The sequence below is a fragment of the Sapajus apella genome, unplaced genomic scaffold (assembly GCF_009761245.1).
Source record: "Sapajus apella isolate SASKATOON/1434 unplaced genomic scaffold, GSC_monkey_1.0 scaffold22, whole genome shotgun sequence".
Classification (NCBI taxonomy): Eukaryota; Metazoa; Chordata; class Mammalia; order Primates; family Cebidae; genus Sapajus; species Sapajus apella.
Genome location: NW_022436962.1, coordinates 988,923 through 1,012,836, shown reverse-complemented (window position 1 = coordinate 1,012,836; position 23,914 = coordinate 988,923). Strand labels below are relative to the sequence as shown.

Below are 23,914 nucleotides of genomic sequence, written 5' to 3'. Positions count from 1 at the left end.
TAGATGGGTATTTCTCAATGGCATAAGTTCTTTTTTGTAAGTAGAGTGATCAGCTCAACTTTAATACTCGGCATTATTTTCATGTGTTTTTCAAACATCTTGGCAGGGCACCAACAATACCCACTATTTGTTGGTGCCCCTTTGTAAAAAGTTGTCCTTGGCTCTATGGGGGTGCCTCACCAGGAAGACTGTGTTCATCCTTTATCTTTGTACCTCTCACCATTGGAAAAGACCACTTCTTATAAGGGATATAAGAAGCTGGCCTCTCCGCCTCAAAGTGGGATCAACTCTGTGGTACAGTTGGTGCTTTCCCATGGGATTTGGTGAAGCTGATCTCCAGTTGAGACCATATTCTTGCTTGACTTTTTTTCTCTGCCCTATGTTGTTTTTCTTAATACCTTTTTCCTAAGAGTGATCTGCGAAAATCAATTGAACAGGAACCACTGTCTCGGGCTCCAGTAGGAACACTACTTAAAACAGTTTATAAAAAATAAAAATTGATTTTATAAACTTCTCCTTAAATGTGGTTTTCTTTCTATATTTCCAGTTTCTAATACGTAATGTCATTTTATGACTCTTAATCCAGAAACCTGGAAGTCACCTTTGACCTCTGCTTGTTGCTGTATTTCAGTGATTCTCAAACTTTTTGGTCTCTGGATGTCTTTATACTCTTAAAAATTATCAAAAAGCCTTCATTTATGTGGGGTATATGTCTAAATATTGACCTTACTGGAAATTAAAACTGAAAAAATAAACAATTCTTTTAAAGGCAATATAAACTAATTACATATGAATATAAAACATTTTTAGGAAAAACTCTTATATTCCTAAATAAATTTAGTGTGAACATTATCATTGTTTTATATTTTTTTCAGATCTCTTTAATATCTGGCTTAATAGAAGTCAGCTGGATTCTGATATTCGATTCTATATTCAGTCTGTTGCAATATTGCCAACCATGTAGCTTTTGGCAAACGCTGCTGGATCTCAGGAGAAAATGAGAGCAAAGAGTGGGAGTAATGACTTACGTTATTATGAAAATACTTTTAATGTTGCAGACTCAGTGAAAAAGTCTGTTCTTGGTTGAGAAACATCACGTTTAACAATGTAGTTAATGACATGAACTTCAAATATTCATAACCTTGGTTAAAATCATAGGCAGAATTTTTCTCATGTCACTCAATTCAACTTTGATTTTAAAGAACTCGTACTAAGGAGTCATTTATTAACATAATCTGTTTCATAGCATATGCCCTAAGTATGACAATAATTCAGGCTTCCAACGATGGCAGTAATTGAGTTCCTGGGTATTAATATATACAACTTTAGAGCATTATTAATAAAGACTTATTTTTTTCCTTGAAAGAAAACTCGAATGTGTCAGTGCTTTGTCTTTTGTTATCAGAAATTCTTAGTAAACAAACCATGTCAATCAAATTGAAGATTTAGTTCAAAGTTTTTCCATGATTTGTGTCATTGCAAGTGGATGGACAGCAAATCTGAGCTGTTTCTTGTTCTATGGAAAGATTGAAAGTACTCAAAGCTTAATGAGGACATAATTCTTCCAGCTGAATTCACACAGGCTAATAATTAAATTATGACCAACTCTTGAGAAAGCATAGATAGACTTTAGTCTCATCCATTTCTTCTTGCCTTGAAATACATCTTTACATATTTAAGGAAAAAAATCTATCGCATAAAAACTGAAGTTCCTATTAGTCCTGATTACTTTGTAATAGCAGTGATGCCAGAACTGCCATTAGAAGCAATTACTTTTATTTATTTTTTAAATTGTCCTTATTTTTGCAAAGATGACATGTCATATGGATTAAGGCTTAGTTCATTTGCTATTTTATTTTTAGAATTCAATCATAAAACATTTATTGGGCTCCCAGTGTAGCTAGGTATGATGCTCGTACTGCTAGAGATAAGAAAACAATAGACGTTTATCTTTAACAGGCTTGCGTATTGTAGATTTTCTTCCTCTGATACATTTGTGATCATACAAGATGTATTTATGTAAATAAGTCCAGTTTTAAAAGTATGTATTTTTAAAATCATCTGTAGCTCTTTACAATTGGCAATAATAGCCTGAGTATGGCGGCTTATGCCCATAATCCCAGCATTTTGAGTGGCCGAGGTGGGCAGATCACCTGAACCCAGGAATTTGAGACCAACCTGGGCAACATAGTGAAACCCAGTCTCTACAAAAAGTACAAAATAGTAACCGGGCATGGTGGCATGTGCCTGTAATCCCAGCTACTTGGGAGGCTGAGGTGGGAGGATCCCCTGAGCCCAGGAGGTCAAGGCTGCAGTGAGCTATGAATGAACCACTGTAATCTAGCTTGGGTGGCAGAGTGACACCCTCTCCGACCCTGCCCCCCTGAAAAAAATTGGCAAGCATCTGTATAAAAATGTGTAATGACATTTTTTATAGATCATTGACTGGTAGTTGGTGGTGGGTGACACCACTTAACAGTTTATCAAATTGTCTTCTTTAATAATTTGTTTGAGTTTTATTTTCTTTTTTCTATAGCAGTGCTATCCAAGAAAACTTTTTATACTAACGGAAATGTTCTATATCTGCTGTTCAATGTAGTAGCCACTAACTACATGTGACTACTGAGTGGTTCATATGTGGCTAGTATGACTGAGGAACTGAAGTTTTAATTTAATCTTAATAAATTAACATTTACATAGCTACATGTGACTAGTGTCTACTGAATGTGACAGTACAGTTCTGTAGTGTATTAACTATCAGAAAGTGGCAATAGTTGAATTACATAGATAGTTACTCTCATTATTTTATTTATACAGGAACCTATTTTGAGAATTTACTTACAGATACCTGTAGTGAAGACATTGAGTCTTCCTTAAGATTAAATTAGAATTGTTATTTTTTTCAAAGTTCTGTTAGAACTTTTTCCTATGACAAATTAATTTTTTTCCTTCTTCGTATGACAAATATTGCTATAAGGTGCATTGTAATGAATGAATCATTTTTATTCATCTGTGTTTTCATTTTTATCTTAAAGTTTAGTCAGTTATTGTATGTGTTGAATGGGCAAGGGGGCTGTTCAAGCTGATGAGGGAAGTAGGAGGTGGTAGGGATTAGCCATTGGGTGATGATTTTCTGCATACGTGCAAAGGAATAAGTAGAAAAAAAATGGAATCAGTAGAAGTTGAGATTTAAGTCCTTCCTTATTTGGAGGAGCATTTCGTAGAGCTACCACAAGACACTTGCAAAGATATGATTACTTAGCGCAAAGGATTAATGAAAACAGGTGCCAAGTAGGACTTATCCTAGAAAGTATCCAGTGTGAATTGTTTAGCAATCATGAAGGGAAGGTGATTGTAAAATTTTTTTCATGAATTAAAAAGCAAGTTAATGAGCACAACAACTGAGTGTGAATGTGAAAAATCATGCAGCAATTTTTGTAGTAACAATGTTTTCTAATCAGGATGCAATGAAATTATTGGATATTTTCAGGTATGTGTGGTATGTTTAGTACTCATAATTCAATCTGATGACATCAAATCTTTATTTTTAGGGGATTTACTCTTAATTGAGGGAATAAAATTGAGCAATTTTTAGAGTCCATGGGTTCCTGGATTAGAAAGTTATAGTACAGGCTTATTAGTAGAGGAATATTTCTAGTAGCCTGAAATCTAACTATTCTGTGTAAGGAAGGGGCTGTTGATTCTGTACCTTATACTTTCTCTGTCACTCTCCACCTACCTATTTAAAGAGACTAGTTCTCTCTGACTGACCTTTTATTGATGCCCTTAAAATCTTTATTTCTATCTAGGGTGAGCCCATCACTTTCTGTGAGGAGAGTTTTGTAAAGCACCGCTCAAGCGTGATGAAACAGTTCCTGGAAACTGCAGTTAACCTGCAGCTTTTTAAACAGGTAAGAGTGGACATCCACATTTTTCTTTTGTAACAGAACATTGTCAGTTTTACACGTTTGTATTGCTATAAAACTGTACAACCCTGAGTAGCATCCTTTCTAGAATTTCAGGAAATTTTTCTTTCTTTTGTAACTATGTAGCTAGTTATGACAAAGCACTCTAGAAATATTATGTAATAACTTTGTTATTAAAACATTTCTCATCAAATGTTACTGAGCTTAATGTCTCATTGAGGAAGGATATACATTCACAGAAGAAGAGACTAGTTTTATTTATATAGGGCATCCTAGAAGAAGTTGTTTTTGTATGAATATTTAACTTTTTAAGCTTTGTAAGACTTTTTAATACTCATAAATTCAGAATTAAAAATAAGACTCATAGTTATGCTGTTTGTCCTGATTTTTGGTTCAGAAAATATAATTGCTATTTCAAAAAAGCCGTAGCTTGACATCAGATTTCAGAAATTTTGGATGCACTGGTTCTGTCATCCCTTTGTATTATAATAGCAAGTCTCTTAAACTGGGTCTTCTTACTTAGTTTCTGTATACAAAATTTGAATTAAGTTCCTAACACTTGCTTTTCTTATTCCACATGACAATTTTAAGTGTAAAGTTTACTATGTGAATTAAGCATTTAATATAGACCTACTGTGTGTCATAAACTGTGCTCAGGGCCAGGATACAAAAATGAATAAAAACTCAGTAATGCCCTTGAGAAGCGGACAATCTAACAGATTTTTTTGAATTGTTAGAAGCAAAGATAGATAACTCAAAACAACCTTCAAATTAGGTTAGTAAAGAAATCAGCATGACAACAATTAATGTTACTACTTCTGAGGAAATTTTAAAAAATAATCTGAGATTAGAAAATACTCTGGAGTGGGGAAGATACCTGTCTTCCAGTAAGTGAAGTTTTATATTAAGGAAAGGGTTAAAGCTATCCTAAACACAAACCTAAGGGGCATGAATTTCAGGATCAGAGATGTCTTGTCAATTTCCAAAAAATGGGGTGGGCTGCTTTTGGAGCTTTTTCGCCCTAGAGGTCTCCAAGCATAGACTGAATTAATTCCCAGGGTTGAAAGGAAGATAAAGCGATAATGCTTTATAAATGCTGAAGTATAGCACAGTACAGTCCCAAGCTAGTCATGCAGTGCTTGCTTGTTGAGTAAAATATCGGTACCTTTTTGTATTTTTTCTCTATCAAGAAGAGGCACTATCTTCCACTATCAAAACTGAGTTGTGAAGATTAAATTATATGAGGGTCAAGGATTGAATGGGTAGGTAGAATATCTAACTTACTTTCCTTTGATCATGATCTTCTGCAACTAGATCCTTACCATATTAAATGTTTTATTAAAAAGTTAATAAAACTTTTTTTTTTTTTTTTTTTTTTTTTTGCATTGTTACAGAAGCATTTGCTTTTTAGGAGTCATGTATAGTTGGGTTACATCTTGACTATATTACAGAATATCTATTTTTCATTAGTATATATTTCTTTTTCTTTAAAATAGAAATATTACCACCTACCTCACAGGATTATAATAAGGTTTATGTATAGGATTATAATAAGGTTTATGTGAATTAATACAAGTACACTCTCAGCACAGTACATGGTGCTTTGTTGATGCTCAGCAAATCTTAATGTCTGCCTCATTCTTAGAGAAATTACATTAATAAAATACATATCTGTGTAGGACTTTTAAAAAATACAATTTGGTCAAGAAGGTTAAATGTAAAATATGAAAATGGTCAACCAAAGAACTAATTATGTGGACAGTGTAGTTTTTCTTGCACAAATTGGCTGTCTTCTAGTACTTTTTAAACAGCTGTATACTCATCACTCTTAAAAAAGTGATACTTGAAGATAGTCCTGAAAGGATTGAAAAGATTCTTGTTGACAGAGTTTCACAAACTTCTAAAAGAAGAGTCAATTGGTAAAAAACTAACACAGATAAATCCTCAAAGACACTACTGATATGGCTGAAAAAACTATAAAAATATTTATTAGGTACAAAAAATTTATGACTATGGCTTTGTGATCCATGACAGCTCTAGAATTATTCAGGTTATCTCTTAGCCCAGCTTATACTTCAAATTTGAGAGGACTTTGACTCAGGAGAGCAGCATATAGTTTTAAGGAAAGAGTTAAAGTGAAGTTTTATCTCTGATAATATGGCAGGGTGGGATCCATAGATAACCTGCATGCTACAACTTAAAACATAGTATTTAAAGAACTCCTTATGTCAAAGCCTAGTGCTCACTTTACAAGATAAGAAGTATAATAGGAGACCCAGTTCCCATAATGCTGAGAAGACTTAGTGTACAAGTAAACTAGAAATAAAGATGCTGCTTTTCTCAGTTTCCTGGAGATCTGTAGGGAAACTTACACATCCAAAGCATTAGTGCTGGGTAGGGGGAAGGGAAAAGTGCTGCTAAGAAGTAACCACGTGTCAGCCTGCACAGGAATTTGCAACGTGAATTCATACTTTCTGATTTTGTCTGACGAAACTCAAACCAAATTTAAAGTGATCCTAAATGTTAGTGCCCCTAGATCTCAAGAAGGAGCAAACTCTTGAGGAAATCACCTACAGCCAGGCATCAAAGAATTCTTTCAGCTAAAATCCAAAAGGAAATTTTACTGTTAAAAATGATTAAAAATACAAGAAAACAGATCATAAATGAAAGCTATCAGAAACAACAGACAAAATGACTTGAAAAGACTTTAAATATTGGAATTATCAGAAATAGAATATGAAATAGCCATGTTTTACAGGTTGAAAGAAGAAACAAGCTTTAAAGTGTTCAGAGAAGGAAAACTTAAAAGAGTGCAAAGCCAATTTCAAAAATGTAGCAAATAAACTTCTGTTAAGGAAGCATGTAATAATTGAAATTAAAGAAGTTGATGAGTGTAACCGCAGATCAGATCTAAATGAAGAGAGATTTGCTAAGCTGAAGATATATTTGAAAAAGAAGTTGTACAGAATATGGTATGGAAAGACAGAGAAATAGAAAATATAGGAAGTTGATAGACATAAAGGGTAGAGTAAGAATGTCTTAAAATTCATATCATCAGTTCTAATAGGTGAAGACAGAAGATGGAGCAGAGACAGTAGTTGAAAGCATACTGCCAGAACCAATGAAAATATACACTTTATAAATTTATGAAGTCTTAACATCCAAATTGAATAAAGAAAAAAGAATCTATGCCCACACACAGTGTATATTCAGCTATGAAACATTAAAGAAAGGGGAATTTTTTTTTTTTTGACGACTGCAACAGATTTTTAAAAATAGGAGAGAAAAAAAGATACCTTCAAAGGAGCAACTTATTGACAACTTCACATCAGCAACAATGGAATCTAGAAGATACTGGCATGATATCTGCAATGTCTTGAGAAAAAGTACCTGGAATTCTCTGCCAAACAAAGCACCTTTTAATTTTGAGTGACATGAGGACATTCACCAACAGAAACCAAGTTTCCCCCTCCCCACCCCAGCTTGTATTGGTTTTATTGATGTATCCACCTGGCTAGGCTATCATCCCCAATTATTCCATCAAACAATAATTTAGGTTTTGCTATGAAGGGATTTTACAGATAAAATTAAAACTCCTAATCATTTGACTATAAATAAAGAAGATTATTCTAGATAATTTGATTGATGGGCCTATCTGAATCACTTGGAAAGCCTTAAAAACAGGACTAACCAGCCTGGGCAGCATGGTGAAACCCTGCTGCTACAAAAAAAAATACAAAAATTAGCTGGATATGGTGGTGCACACCTGTAGTCCCAGCTACAGGGAGGCTAACATGGATCACCTGAGCCTAGGAGGTTGCGGCTGCAGTGAGCTGAGTGTGCCTGCCACTGCACTTAAGCTTGGGCAACAGAGTAAGAGCCTGTATCAAAACAAATAAGCAAACAACAACAAAACAGGAATAAGATTTCCTTCAGAGAGAGAAGAATTCTACTTGTAGATGACTACTTGGGCCTTAGTTCAAGACTGCCCATGATTTTCCTTTACTGACAGCCTGTCCTGTGAATTTCAGACTTGCTTACAATCATGTAAGCCAGTTCCTTCTCATAAATCTCATGTGTGTATGTGTATATATAGAACCTCCAACTGGGTTTTTCTTCTCTGGTTGAACCCCGAATGATACATCAACAGCAAAAAGAAATCCTTAGGCAAGTACCTCGGGGAGAAAATTTTCTCAAATGAAAGATCCAAGCTGGAAGGTCTGAGACACAAGAAGTAAGAGAGCAAAATAAGTGTTAAATATATGGATTAAATTGAAACAGTATTGACTATATAACACAGTCAAATTATTTCATATGTTTAAGAGTCAAATGTCTCCAATTCAAATTCCAGAAAGTTCTTGTTTTAAATATTGCAAAAGGGAAATGCTCCTTAATTTATTTTGTAAGGCTAACATCGTCTTGATTCCAAAGCCTAAGACAGTGTGAGAAGAGAGCATTATAGGCCAGTCTCACAGTCTCACATGAAAAAATTTAGATAAAATATTTGCAACTCATGCTAGCAATACGTAAAAAGGATACTACTTCATGATTAGTAGCATTTATCCCAGAAAGGAAATAGCAGTTGTACATGAAAACCTGTCAATATAATTGAATATACTAACTGATTACGGGAGAAAGCTTATTAGATCATCTCAACAGGTGCCACAAATTTTATACAGTTAATAGCTATTCATGATGAAAACTAGAAAAAAAAAGCAAGGTGAAAGAGATTTTCAGCAAACATCATACTGAATCTTCAAACACTAAAAATTTCCCTCTGAGAAAGATGGTCAGCTCTTCTTCTTCTTCTTTTTTTTTTTTTTTTTTTTTTGATGTGGCGTCTCACTCTGTTGCCCAGGCTGGAGTGCAGTGGTGTGATCTTCACTTACTGCAACCTCCGCCTCCCAGGTTTTAGCAATTCTTCTGCCTCAGTCTGCTGAGTAGCTGGGACTACAGGCGCATGCCGTGATTTCAGCTCTTCTTATTGGAACTCTTAGCATATACAGTTTTGCCAAAAAAAAAAAAAAAAATATATATATATATATATATATATATATATATAAAGATTTAGAAACAAAGGCACCAAACTGACATTTTTATTTCTTTGAAGATAGATGTTTCTTAAGACATGGTGTAATAAATTTGACTTTATTGAAATTCAGAACTTTTGGTCATCAAAAGAAGTGTATTTGCAATACATATAAATCACTCAAGAATTTAGAATCTGCAGTATAAAAAACCAACTACCACATGCCAGCAAAGAACATATGATCCAATATAATTTAATTGTTCAAAAGATTTGAATAGGTACATGCACATGAAGAAACTTACATCACTAACAATGATCAGCAAGATACTCAGCCTCATTTGTAATCAGAGAATGTCAAATAAAAAACAATGAAATTGTACTTCACATTCACCAGACTGCCGGAGTTTTAAAAACATGAAAATCCCAAATTCGGGAAAGAATATGAAGCAAGGGACAAAGATTTAACTCTTTACTGGAGTGTAAATTTGCACAAATTAACACTTCGGTACTACTCTTTTATTTTTAGCATATGAATTTCCTGTGACCCAGAAATTGCACTCTGAAATGTGCACCAAAAATTATGTACCAAAGTTGCTCATAAAAGCAAAGCTGGGAAGCAATCTTAGCTATCCATCAGTGTTAAAATCAATAGATTGTTATATCCATACATCAGGGAAATGAATTTACTACAGCAAAACTGAAAATGAATGAATCAAAAGGAGAAAGTTACTGAAGAAAATATGTGATGAGACATTTTATGTAATGTTCAAAAGCAAGAAAAGCTAAATGATATTTAGATGAACATGTTTATGTGATAAAACCATAAAGGACGGCAAATCTTGACTGTTCTATAAAATGTTCTATAAATATAACCACTATTCTTTGTAAGCTATTTAAAATAAATTTTAAAGTCTTTTAAATAAACATCAATATTGTGATTATGATCCTTAAGGAAAATAAAAAAGCAAAGGTAGGATTGTGGGCTCCTCCATAGAAAGGAAGGGGCACAAAGGGAGGGACCTTTCAAGGAAGGGCAGTGTTCTCCTAGTTTACTTATCATTTTTAAAATATTTCAACTGTATAATTTTTGTTGTATTTTTTAAAAGTTTTGACAATAATTGTGTACATTTATGGGTTGCAGTGTGATAGTTTGATACACATACACATTGTAGAATGATTATATCAAGCTAATAACATCTCTATCACCTCAAATAGTTTTTTAGAGTGTTGAGAACATTTATAATCTACTCTTTTAGGCTAAGTGCAGTGACTCATGCCTGTAATCCCAGTGCTTTGGGAAGCTGATGGAGGTGGATCACCTGAGGTCAGGAGTTCAAGACCAGCCTGGCCAACATGGTGAAACTCCGTCTCTAATAAAAATACAAAAATTAGCAAGGCAAGGTGGCGCATGCCTGTAATTCCAGCTACAAGTGAGGCTGAAGCAGGAGAATATCTTGAACCTGGGAGGCAGAGATTGCAATGAGCCGAGATTGTGCCAGTGCACTCCAGCCTAGGTGACAAAGCAAGACTCTGTCAAAAAAAAAAAAAAATCTACTCTTTTAGCAATTTTGAAATGTACAGTACAATAGTATTAATTGTGGTCACTACCATGCAGTAGATCTCAAAAACCTATTACTCTTGTCTAACTGAAACTTTGTATCCTTTGAGCAAAATCTTCCCCTCTTAAGCTACCAACTATCTGTGCTTTATTATTATTATTTAAATTGTTAATATTTAATGAAAGTATTATATGAAAACATATATTTTTAATGTTTATACATCATTCAGTAGTAGGCTGTATTTTCATTGACAGTTGACATCTTAACCTCTTTTGGTCTCAGTTTCTGCATCTGTAACATGAGTTAGAGTAAAAGATCATGTAAACATGGAATATTTTTCCATTTGTTTTGTCATTTTCAGTTTCTTTTATTAATGTTATAGCTTTCAGTGTATAGGTCTTTCACTTCTTTGGTTAAATTTACTCCCATATTTTTTTTTATGCTATTGTAAATTGAATTGTTTTCTTGCTTTATTTTTGGACAATTGTTAATGTATAGAAATGCTGCATTTTCATATGTTGATTATGTGTCTTGCTACTTTACTGAATTTGCTTATTAGTTCCAACAATTTTTTTGGTCAAATCTTTAGAGTTTTCCACATGTAACATCATACCATCAGCAAACAGAGTTTCTCTCCCTCCATCCCTTCCTCCCTTCCTCTTCTCTTCCCTTCCTCCTTTCCTTTCTCCCTTCTTCCCTCCCTTCCTTCTTCCCTCCCTTTCTTCACTCCATTCATCTCTCCTATTTGGATGACTTTTCTTTCTGTTTCGTCATGGATTGCTCTAACTGGGATTTCCACTTCTGTGTTAAAAAGAAGTGGTGAGAGTGAGAACTCTTGGCTTATTCTTTATCTTAGATAAAAAGTTTTATAGCTTTTTAGCATTGACTATTATATTAGCTATGAACTTACCATATTTTTCTTTTTATTGTAGTGAGATAATTACTTTTATACCTAATTTGTTAAGTGTTTTCATCATGAGTGTTGATTTGTGTTAAATGCCTTTCTGTGTCTGTTGTTATGTTCATAGGGTTTTTGCCCATTTTCTGTTCATGTGATATATCACATTTATTGATTTGTGAATGTCGAACTATCCTTGCATTCCACTGATAAGTCTCACTTGATCATGGTGGATGATCCTTTTAGAATACTGTTGAATTTGGTTTGCTAGTAGTTTGTGGAGCATTTTTGCATCTGTGTTCAAGGGATATTGGATGTCTTTCTCTCTCTCTTTCTCTCTCTCTCTCTTTTTTTTTTTTTTTTTTTTTTGGTAGTGTCCTTGTCTGACTTTGGTATCAGAGAAATGCTGGCCACATAAAAAAACTTTGGAAATATTCTCCCCTCCTCAGTTTTTGTTGTTGTTGTTGTCATTGTTTTTAAGAGTTGATGGATTGCTACCCTTTAAATGTTTGTTAGAATTCAGCAGTGGAGTCATCAGGTCTGGGGCTTTTCTTTGATGGAGGATTTTGACTGCTGATTCAATCTTCTTATTTATTATTGGTCTGATCAGATATTTTGTTAATTCATAATTAAGTTTTGATAGATTGTATGTTCCTAGGACTTTATTCATTTCTTCTAGGTTATTCAATTTGTTGGTCTATTATTGTTGATTATAGTAGACTCTTATGATTCTTTATGTTTCTGTAGTATCAGTTGAACTGTGTCCTTCCATTTCCAATTTTACTTATTTAAGCCTTTTTTATTTTTTCTTTAGTTAGACTAGCTAAAGGTTTGTCAGACTTTTCTACCACCTTTTCCAGGAATTTAACTTTTCAGAATCTGATGTTTAGTTTCGTTGATCTTTTCTATTGCTTTTCTAGTTTCTATTTCATTTAGCTCTGTTCTGATCTTTATTTACTGTCACTATTTCTGTCTTTATTTATGTCATTAGTCATTATGATTTACTGTCCCTCTAGGAATAAATGAATGAAGAAATGCACACATGCTTGTTGTTCTTGTTTTCTGTGCTTTGAATATCCTCTCTCCCTTTTACATCCCCCAACGCAGTCAATTCTTTTCCAAGCCACAACATAGCAGTGTTTATTTTAAAGTGAAAACATTTTAAATACTGGTTGTATTACCCTCTTCTTACATTCATATTAAAATAAAATTAAGATTTCAGTTAAATATGCCATATTCGTTCTTTGGCTTTGAGTTCTTGGTCACACCATTGAATGTCACTAGTGGCATGTCTGTTCCCCTGTTAAGAGTATTGGCTTAGAATCTGATAGATATGGGTTTGTATCCTGGTCCTGCCACTTTCTTAGAGTATCACACTATGGAAGATACTTGGTCTCTCTCTGTGCTTCAAATCCTTGCCCAATCTCCTATTCTAATGCAATATGCAATCACATTGAATGTTCCTTCATGCATGTATTTCACCAGCTGCACTATCCCCTAACAAGAGCTGGCGTGTCCTTTGAAGCTTTGAAGCCATGAAGCCAGGCATTAACTTCTCCTTTGTCACTGTGAATGCCCTGGATGATATCTTCTTCCAATAGAAAGTTGTTTCGTCTTCACTGGGAAATGTGTTGTTCAGTCTAGCTACTTTCTTTGATGATCTTAGCTAGATCTTTTGGATAACTTGCTACAGCTTCTGCTGCTTTACCATCTACTTTTATCTGTAGAGATGGCTTCTTTCCTTAAACCTCATGAACCAACGTCTGTTAACTTCATAATTTTCTCCTACAGCATTGTCACATCTCTCACTCTTCACAGAACTGAAGAGAGTTAGGACCTTGCTCTGGATTAGGCTTTGGCTAAGTGGGGTGTCATGGCTGGTTTGATATTTCTATCAGGGCCACTCAGACGTTCTCCATCTCAGAAGTAAGGCTGTTTCATCTTGTCATTTGTGTGTACACTGCAGTAGCACTTTGCATTTCCTTCAAGAACTTTTCCCTTGCATCCACAACTTATCTTAACTGCTTGCTGCAAGTGGCCAGGCTTTCAGGCTGTCTCAGTTTTCGACATGTCTTCCTCACAAGCTTCATCATTTTTTAGCTTTTTTACTTGGATGCGTAGAGGCCATTGTAAGGTTATTAATTAGGGAATAGGGAAGCCTGAGGAGAGCGAGATAAATGGGAGAATGGCCACTCAGTGGAGCAGTCAGGACACACACAGCATTTATCAATTAAGCTTGCTGACTTGTATGGGGGTGCTTCCTGGTACCCTAAGGCAATTACAATAGTAACATCAGAGATCACTGGTCACAGATCACCATAACAACTATAATCATATAATCATATAATTATAATCATATAATTATAATGAAAAAGCTTGAAATATTCTCAGTTACCAAAATATGACACAGGGATACAAAGTAAGCAGATGCTATCAGGAAAATGGCACTGATAGACTTGCTAAATGGAGGGTTGCCATAAACCTTCAATTTGTATAAGCTGTCTTCGAAGTACAGTGAAGTGAAGTTCAATAAAATGGGATATGTCTGTATCCATTATATAATAAGCAGTGTTTTGTATGAGCTACATCAGAGAATAAAGAAGAAAACAATTTCTTTTTGAAGCTTTTATTTCTAATAGCAAATTATAATTTAATAAATAATGTAGATCTTCAAAGGTCAGAAGTACTATGGGAAAGTAAATAGAACAGGATATGTTAAATGGGGACTACCAGAAGTGGGGCTAGGATGTAATTTAAAATAATATAGTCAATGTAGATTTCCTGGAATGTATGTCATTTCCGCAGTATCCTGTGAGGTGTCCAAAAGTGAAAACAGAGAGAAAGAAGATTTAGAAGGCTATTGCTATCATCTAGGTGAGAAACTGATGGCAGTGTGGAACTGTTGATGGAAGATATGATGAGATCTGGTCAGAATATGGGTTTATTTTATAAATAAAGCCAATGGGTATTCTCAAGGATTTCATATAAAGGTGAGAGAAAGCAGAGTCATGGATTCCATGTTGTCTTGTCTGAGAAACTGGAAGGAAGTACTTGTCTCAATTAAAACTGAGATGGAGAAGACAGTGGGCCGATGATGATTTTGGCAAGAACAGGAGTTGATTTTCACACATTTTAAATCAAGATGTTTATTAGAGATGCAAGCAGGATATTGGGTAGGCAAGTGGATGGATAAAGGAGGAGAGGAGAAAACTGGACTGGAGATACAAATTTCAGAGTATTCAGCATATAGGTAGTGTTTAAAGCCATCCGCCTGTAGATTAGGTGAGATTACCAAAGGAATAAGTAGAAATAGAAATAAGAAAGTAGCATAAGAGGGCAATAGCAATGGAGACCGTGAAAGAGTCGATGACTAATTAGGTAGGACAGAAATCAGAAAAGTACTTTATATTAGCAGCCAACAAGAATACCAAAAACGGAGCGATCAACACTCAAATGCTCGTGACAGGCTAATTAAAACAAAGACCTGAAATTGATTACTGGATTTAGTAACCATGGATATATGATGACTTTAGCAAGAGCAATTTTGCTGAAGTGGTGAGGTAGAAATTGTGATTGAAGCATGAAAGTAGAGGACATGGACACAAAGTACTGACAGCTCATTTGAATTTTACTGTTAAGAATACAAAAGTGGGGTCAAGAGAAGAAATAACATGCTTATATGCTGTTGGGAAGATCTAGAAAGAAAACTATATTCAGAAGAGAGAAGGAAAAGTTGTTAGAGAAGTTAGTCTTTTCAAGGAGCACAATTTATTCATAACAGAAGAAAAGGCAGTCTGTGAGCACAGATGGAGGAGGTAGGTAAATGTGTGACTTTGAACTTGTAGAATTTCTCTTTTAATTACTTCAGTTTTCTCTTCTTTGGTGAAATTAAGAAGCAAGATCATAAACTGAGAGAGAATAGGGGAGGTCGTTAAATGTTTAAGGAGAAAGAAGATAGGACATTGTGAAGTGGATAGGGAGAGTGAATGAAATGACTGCAAAGTAAAATGAAATTGCTTGCTATTCAAATCCTGTTGGAGGTTGAAGTTTATAAATTTAGAGTGAGAATAGTCATTATGGCTGGGGAGATTTTCTCCTGATATTTGGAGCCCCCCGCAGTCCTACTGAATATGTGCCACTTCCTACTTCAGTGTAGGTATTTACTCTAGCTATTCCCTCTGCCCGGAATCCTCTTCCCCCATTAAACCTCCTCATAGCTTTCAAGACTTGGCTTAAATGCTGTTTTCATGAGACCTACCCTGACCACACTATTTAAAATGAAAAGTTTCTTGCCTGAGATTTCCTAACTTCCCTTATGCAAGTCTATCTTATTCTCTAACACTCATCACCTTCTCACATACTATATACATCATTTATCGTTTCTTATTTCATGCTATAACTCTTCCCCTATCTCTACCAGATGTTTAAGCATCACAAGGGCTTGGATTTTTGCTGCATCATTCATTCCTGTATTTCAGGTATCTAGAAAACTGCCTGGAATATAGCATACGTTCAGTTATTCACTGAATAATATAATTAGTTGATTCTTTTGGTCTGGTGATCATGAAGTTCAGCAGACTAAATTCTTTAGCAAATTATTTAATGTCAATTGACATATCCTTGAAAGTAGTATTGTTGTCTTATTATTGTTATTTTAGGTTATTAGTTCTAATAATACATTGCACTGAATGGGCTCTTAATAATCTTTATAGTATTTTCCTGTTCATGATACCACAGTAATCTAATTTAGTATACTGGAGTCTGATAGTTGTCACCTAATGGCATAAAAATAACAATTTATTTCTATTCTTTCACATACTTAAATTTCTTGGTTTGAGCTGACCTACCTTGCTTATTCCAACTTGTTATAGACAGTTTGTATTTATATATAGCTACTAACTGAATGCCTTGCATTTAGCAGGTGTCTATAAATATCTGTTGATGTAATTTATTGTAACACTTCAGTATAGGTTTCACTAACCTGTCAAGGTTTACTGAACATTTATAAGAAGAAATATTTAAATTAGACTACTTATTAAATTTTTAGCCCACAGCATTATATAGAAAGGCAAATTTTAAAGATTCATAAGAAATTAATATATTTTTGAAAGCAATTTTTTACTATATTTAATTTTTTTCCTTAAATTGCTGATTGATTTTTAAAACTATTTTTCTCTTGCTCTCAAGACTTTCTTAGTTATCTCTTATCTTTGTACCTAAGAAGGGTTTCTAATGTGAGATAAATTTCTGAGCTATGGTAACATCTCCTCCAGGCTGGAGAAGGAATTTGGGTGTGTAGATTTGTTTATTGTGTTGCTTCAGTGTTTCTGCAGCTTTGCTTCAGTAACCAGACTGCCATGTTAGCACAAAAAACAACACCGAATCTTGCTACTTCCTCAGCTTGGCAGAGAACTGTTCACTGCCCCATCTCCCTACCAGAATCTTTTTTATAAGTTTTTTTTAAAACAGAAAATCAAATAATTCTTTTAAAATGATATTACAATCCTGAATATCAATTGTTGTCATAGAGTTTTGATGGATTGATTGCAATTAAATATTTATATAACATATGTCTCAACCAATAAGGGAATTAGAACACTGATAATAGCATAAATTCTTTTAGGATCTCTGGATTAAAGGCTGGAAATACACTGGTAAATAATTAAAGAACTGTAAAAGGCCTACAGTTTATCTCTTAGAGGACATAAACATTCCTACCAGTTTACTAGCAAATATATTAAAGTGTAATCTGTGACTTTGATCAAAACATATTCTTTATGTTTTTTGGAAAGAAGCTTCCTGTGGAGTCTATTTTTTATATTACATATTTGAAACATTAATTTTATATTTAATTGTATTTTAAAAAATAAATTTGAATGGTGAATGTTAATTTTCATTTAACAATATTACTTATTGAAATGTGTTTAAAGCAACAGATAATTTATTTAAATTGACTCAATGTCCTATTAGGTAGCTATTTGAAGTTAACAACACTTTTAAAAACCTCAGTGACATCCATATCGAAAAGAAGAGCCAGAAGCAGTTTTGCTGTTTGAAAATATTTATCTTGTAACCTGTCAGCTCTTTAAGATCATGTCATAAGCAAGGTTTAAAGGAAACCTGCAAACCTGATTGCCCTCACCCTGAGAGGCATTCCTACAAGATAATGGACTGGACTAATTAATGATTTTGTATATATCATTTTGATGTAAGGGAACCCTGATTGAAAACCTGGGGGTGGCGTCTGGTGTTATGTAACATGTAAATTGGTTTTTGTCCATGGATCCTGGCTCATAACTCCTAAAATCCTTGACATCTCCAAAAGCAAAAAAGATCATGTCATAAGGTTTAACAAAATCTGGTTCTTGGCAGTTGCTGATGATTGAGGGAATAATATCATTGATCTTGAGAATTACATATATTATTATTTAAATCAATGTTATCTATTTATAATTTATAATAAAACTATGGAATCTGTACTATGGGATACCATTGATGAATTTATGTTATTTATGTTTTGGTGTGGTTAATTAACATCTTCAGATCTAGATTTTTTTCTTTTGAAATAAAAAGAAAAATGTTAAGATTTACATAAAAGAATCATCTTAAAGCAAATTCTTATATTCTTTTAAAAATCGACTCGCAACCTAACTTTATGTTATACCTGTGTCACTTTTGTTATTAACAATGTTGTCATTATTTATAACAAACAAATTCTTTCAAAACTTATGTCTTCCAATTACCTACAGATACTTGTTTACTAAATGATATAAGTAACTATTTATCAGGCAACATGTGATAGCGCATTATAGAGTCATAGCTTTTTCAACAGAGATGATTTTTTTATTTGTTCAAAATTATTTCTCTGTATCAGTAACTAAAAATATTCTTATATCTTTAATTACTATGAAATACTCCAGAGTAATTAAAATGGTGTAACTATGAAACAGCTCTACTTGGGGGGAAAATAGCTGTTACTGAATAAAAATAGAAAAAGGTGTTTGAAAAACTGTTAAATTCAGCATTCTTCTCCATTAATAACACTTTTCAGTTTGTTCCTGGGTGTCTATTCATATGCATCTATATATAATATGTTTATGTATATGCATTAAATCAATCTTTTATTATAAGAACAAACATTTTCATTCATTGTGTGCATTGGTGTCTGTCACTGACAGGATTGTTTGCAAAGTCAGTGATAACCCGTGTAATTTTACTGGGTGATTAATTTCTATTGGCTCAAATCACTAGGTTTGTAACACAAAGTAGTTACTCATACTAAAAAATGCATAATCAGTAAATAGTTTTGGGATTTATCGCTTTTTAGACTTGAACTGTTCCACTTATTTTTAAAATGGATGGATTATTTCCAGTAAACACAAAAATGAAAACCTTTTAGCAAGCCTTCTAGTCTTCATCTTTAAAAGCAAATTAAGTCCTTTAAAAGGATGTCTTAGTTTATTATACTTGCCAGTAATGTACTTTCACTTAATCATTTTGCTTTCACTTTATTTTTTTCAAAAAATGATGCCTAGTCTTATCAAATTAGATCACTTTGATTTATAATACAAATGTGTTACAAATGTGTGCAAGTCAAATTTTGCATGCATTTTAAACCATCTTATTTAAAAATTATCATTATATATAGCAAAGTCACCAACATTATAAGTTCCTAGCGTGATCTCAAGATAGAATGAAATGAATATATTCTATACATTGTAATTATTTCACTTTAAAATTAGGTAAAAGTATGTGAACTTCAGCATTGTTAAAGTGTATTTGAGTCTTTCCGCAACATTTATTCAGTTCAAACTTTATGGCAGGCAATTTGCCAGTTATTAAAGATGCATACATGAGAAAGAGTGTTTCTTCCCTCGGGAAGCTCACAAAAATTTGACAGAGGTAGAAAAGGTGGTGGTACTTGAGAAAGCAGACTTTATTGTTTGGCATTTATTAAGTGTACACAGTGCAGACACTTCATATTATTTTAATTAGCTCTGACAATACCCCATAAGGCATTTTTATTACTCCCATTTTACAGAAGGAGAAATAGTCTTAGAGGTGACAAGTGGCCCAAGATCATAAAGCTAGTAAGTGGCAGAGTTGTGATGCAGGCCTCTTTGTATTCCACACTCCATGTTAATTTATACTATAGGAAACCTTTTGTATACCAAGCATAATGAAGATGTGAAAATGGGTTATGTATGGTCCTTGTCCTCAAATACTTCCGAGTTTTGTGAGAGCAACTCATGCTCTAAAAAATTCTAAGATTCCATTCTTTTAGGCTATGTTTATTTAAACCTGTTTTACCACAATTTACTGAAAAGCAATAGATGATGATAAAAAGATGATTAAACCACATTTTTTTTACATTAATAGTTGTTTTCATTCACTCATTCATGCATGCATGCATTCATTCATTCTTTTAGATTCAGAGGTACACATGTGGGTTTGTTACATGGGTAAGTTGCATGAGACTGAGGTTTGGGCTTCTGATAATCCTGTATCCCAGATAGTGAACATAGTAGCCAATAGGTAGTTTTTCAACCTTTGCCCCTCTCCAAACTTTCCCCACTTTTGGAATCTCCAGTGTTTATTGTTCCCATCTTTGTGTCCATGTATATCCAGTGTTTACTTCCCACTTTTTTTTTTTCATCTTGTTTCAGTTTACTCTTTTTTTAAAAAAATTGTACTTTAAGTTCTGGGGTACATGTGCATGATTGTTGCATAGGTACACACATGCCATGGTGGTTTGCGCTCTCCATCCCCCCGTCACCTACATCAGGCATTTCTCCCAGTGTTAAACCTCCCCAACCTTCCCTCCCCTCCCCCCGCTGTCCCTCCTCTAGCCCCCCACCCCCTAAGAGACCCCAGGGTGTGATTTACCCCTCCCTGTGCCCATGTGTTCTCTCTGTTCAATACCCGCCTATGAGTGAGAACATGCAGTGTTTGGTTTTCTGTTCTTTTATCAGTTTGCTGAGAATGATGGTTTCCAGATTCATCCAAGTCCCTAAAAAAGACATGAACTCATCATTTTTTGTGGCTGTATAGTATTCCATGGTGTATATGTGCCACATTTTCTTTGTTCAGTCTATCATTGATGGGCATTTGGGTTGATTCCAGGTCTTTGCTATTGTAAAGTTCCACAATGAACGTTATGTACGCGTGTGTCTTTATGATAGAATGATTTATACTCCTTTGGGTATATACTCAGTAATGGGATTGCTGGGTCAAATGGAATTTCTATATCTAGATCCTTGAGGAATCTCCACACTGTCTTCCACAATGGTTGAACTAATTCACACTCCCACCAGCAGTGTAAAAGTGTTCCTATTTCTCCATATCATCTCCAGCATCTGTTGTCTCCAGATTTTCTAATGATCACCATTCTAACTGTGTGAGATGGTATCCCAATGTGGTTTGATTTGCATTTCTCCAGTGATCAGTGATCATGAACTTTTTTTCATATGTTTGTTGGTCTCATAAATGTCTTCTTTGGAGAAGTGTCTGTTCATATCCTTCGCCCACTTTTGAATGGGTTGGTTGGCTTGTTTTCTTGTAAATCTGCTTTAGTTCTTTGTAGATTCTGCAAATTAGCCCTTTGTCAGATAGGTAGACTGCAAAAACTTTTTCCCATTCTATTGGTTGCCAGGTCACTCTAATGATTGTTTCTTTTGTTTTGCAGAAACTCTTAAGTTTAATTAGATCCGATTTGTCTATTTTGGCTTTTGTTGTCACCATTTTTGGTGTTTTAGTCATGAAGTCTTTGCCTATGCCTATATCTTGAATGGTATTGCCTAGGTTTTCTTCTAGGGTATTTATGGTGTTAGATCTTATGTTTAAATCTTTAATCCATCTGGAGTTAATTTCAGTGTAAGGTGTAAGGAAGGGGTCCAGTTTCAGCTTTCTGCACATGGCTAGGCAGTTTTCCCAATACCATTTATTAAACAGGAATTCCTTTCCCCGTTGCTTGCTTTTGTCAGGTTTGTTCAAGATCAGAAGGTTGTAGATGTATCATGTTGCTTCCGAGGCCTCTGTTAACGTTCCACTGGACTATATCTCTGTTTTGGTACCAGTACCATGCTGTTTTGATTACTGTAGCCTTGTAGTATAGTTTGAAGTCAGGTTGTGTGATGCCTCCAGCTTTGTTCTTTTTACTTAGGATGGTCTTGGCTATGCAGGCTCTCTTTGGGTTGCATATGAAGTTTAAAGTGTTTTTTTTCCAGTTCTGTGAAGAAGGTCAACGGTAGTTTGATGGGGATAGCATTGAATCCATAAATTACTTCAGGCATTATGGCCATTTTCACAATACTGATTCTTCCTAACCATAAGCATGGAATGTTTTTCCATCTGTTTTTGTCCTCTCTTATTTCCTTGAGCAGTGGTTTGTAGTTCTCCTTGAAGAGGGCCTTTACATCCTTTGTTAGTTGTATTCCTAGGTATTTTATTCTCTTTGTAGCAATTGTGAATGGGAGTTCACTCATGATTTGGTTCTCTGTTTGTCTGTTATTGGTGTATAGAAATGCTTGTGATTTCTGCACATTGATTTTGTATCCTGAGACTTTACTGAAGTTGTTTATCAGCTTAAGGAGATTTGGGGCTAAGACAATAAGGTCTTCTAAATAAATCATGTCATCTGCAAATAGAGACAATTTGACTTCCTCTTTTCCTAGTTGAACACCTTTTTTTTTTTCTTTCTTTCTTTTCTTGTCTGATTGCCCTGGCTAGAACTTCCAATGCTGTATTGAATAGGAGTGATAAGAGAGGGTATCCTTGTCTAGTGCAAGTTTTCAAAGGGAATGCTTCCACTTTTTGCCAGTTCAGTATGATATTGGCTGCGGGTTTATCATTAATAGATTTTGTTATTTCAAGATATGTTTCATTGATACCTAGTTTATTGAGGGTTTTTATCATAAAGGGCTGTTGAATTTTGTCAAAGGCCTTCTCTGCATCTATTGAGATATTAATGTGGTTTTTGTCTTTGGTTCTGTTTACGTAATGGATTACGTTTATAGATTTGCTTATGTTGAACCAGCCTTGCATCCTCAGGATGAAGCCTAGTTGATCGTGGTGTATAAGCTTTTTGATGGGCTGTTGCATTTGGTTTGCCAGTATTTTGTTGAAGATTTTTGCATTGATGTTCATCATGGATATAGGCCCAAAGTTTTCTTTTTTGATTGTGTCTCTGCCAGATTTTGGTATCAGGATAATGTTGGTCTCATAAAATGAGTCAGGGAGGATTTCCTCTTTTTGTATTGTTTGGAAGAGTTTCAGAAGAAATGGTACCAGCTCCTTTTTGTACATCTGGTAGAATTCAACTGTGAACCTGTTTGGACCTGGACTTTTTTTGGTTGGTAGGCTATTAATTGCTGCCTCAACTTCAGCCCTTGTTACTGATCTTTTTGTGGTTTCAACTTCTTCCAGCTTTAGGCTTGGTTGGGTGTAAGTGTCCAGGAATTTATCCACTTCTTCCATACTTACTGATTTATATGCATAGAGTTGTTTGTAGTAATCTCTGATGGTAGTTGGTATTCCTGTGGAATTGGTGGTGATATCCCCTTTATTCTTTTTTATTGCATCTATTCAATTATTCTCTGTTTTTTTTTGTTGTGGTGGTGGTGGTGGTGGTGGTGGTGGTGGTGGTTGTTTTTTGTAGTTTTTTTTTTTTTTAGTTTGGCTATTTTGTTTGTTGATCTTTTCAAAAAACCAGCTGCTGGAGTTGTCAATTTTTTGAAGGGTTGTGTCTCTATCTCCTTCAGTTCTGCTCTGATCTTAGTTATTTCTTGTCTTCTGCTAGCTTTTGAGTTTTTTTTTTTATCTTGCTTCTCTAGCTCTTTCAATTTTGATGATAGGGTGTCAATTTGAGATTTTTCCTTGCTTCTCATATGGGTATTTAGTGCTATAAATTTCCCTCTAGACACTGCTTTAAATGTGTCCCAGAGATTCTGGTATGTTGTATCTTTGTTCTCATTGGTTTTGAAGAACATCTTTATTTCTGCCTTCATTTCATTGTTTATGCAGTCATCATTCAGGAAAACGTTATTCAGCTTCCATGTCGTTGTGCAGGTTTGAGTGAGTTTCTTAATCTTCAGTTCTAGTTTGATTACACTGTGGTCTAAGAGACCATTTGTTATGATTTCCTTTCTTTTGCTTTTGCCGAGGAGTGATTTACTTCCAATTATGTGGACAGTTTTAGAGTAAGCATGATGTGGTGCTGAAAAGGATGTATATTCTGTGGATTTGGGATGTAGAGTTTTGTAGATGTCTATTGGATTTGGGATGTAGAGTTTTGTAGATGTCTATGTAGAGGTCTGCTTGGTCCAGATCTGCTTTCAAGTCCTGGATATCCTTGTTGATTTTCTATCTTGTTGATCTGTCTGATATTGACAGTGGAGTGTTGAAAGTCTTCCATTATTATTGTGTGGTAGCCTAAGTCTCTTTGTAGGTCATCAAGAACTTGCTTTATGTATCTGGGTGCTCCTGTATTGGGTGCATATATATT

General features: G+C 34.5%; 1 protein-coding gene across 8 annotated transcripts in view; it reads left to right on the top strand.

The window, feature by feature from the left end:
• The window catches only part of DENND1B (DENN domain containing 1B), a 272,297-nt gene that overhangs the window by 199,921 nt on the left and 48,462 nt on the right, over positions 1–23,914 (top strand). For all 8 annotated transcript variants that reach the window (XM_032288625.1, XM_032288622.1, XM_032288621.1 and 5 more), the window contains one exon: positions 3,810–3,911. In XM_032288625.1, coding sequence (XP_032144516.1) covers positions 3,810–3,911 — 102 coding nt within the window. The remainder of the gene's footprint in view (positions 1–3,809; positions 3,912–23,914) is intronic.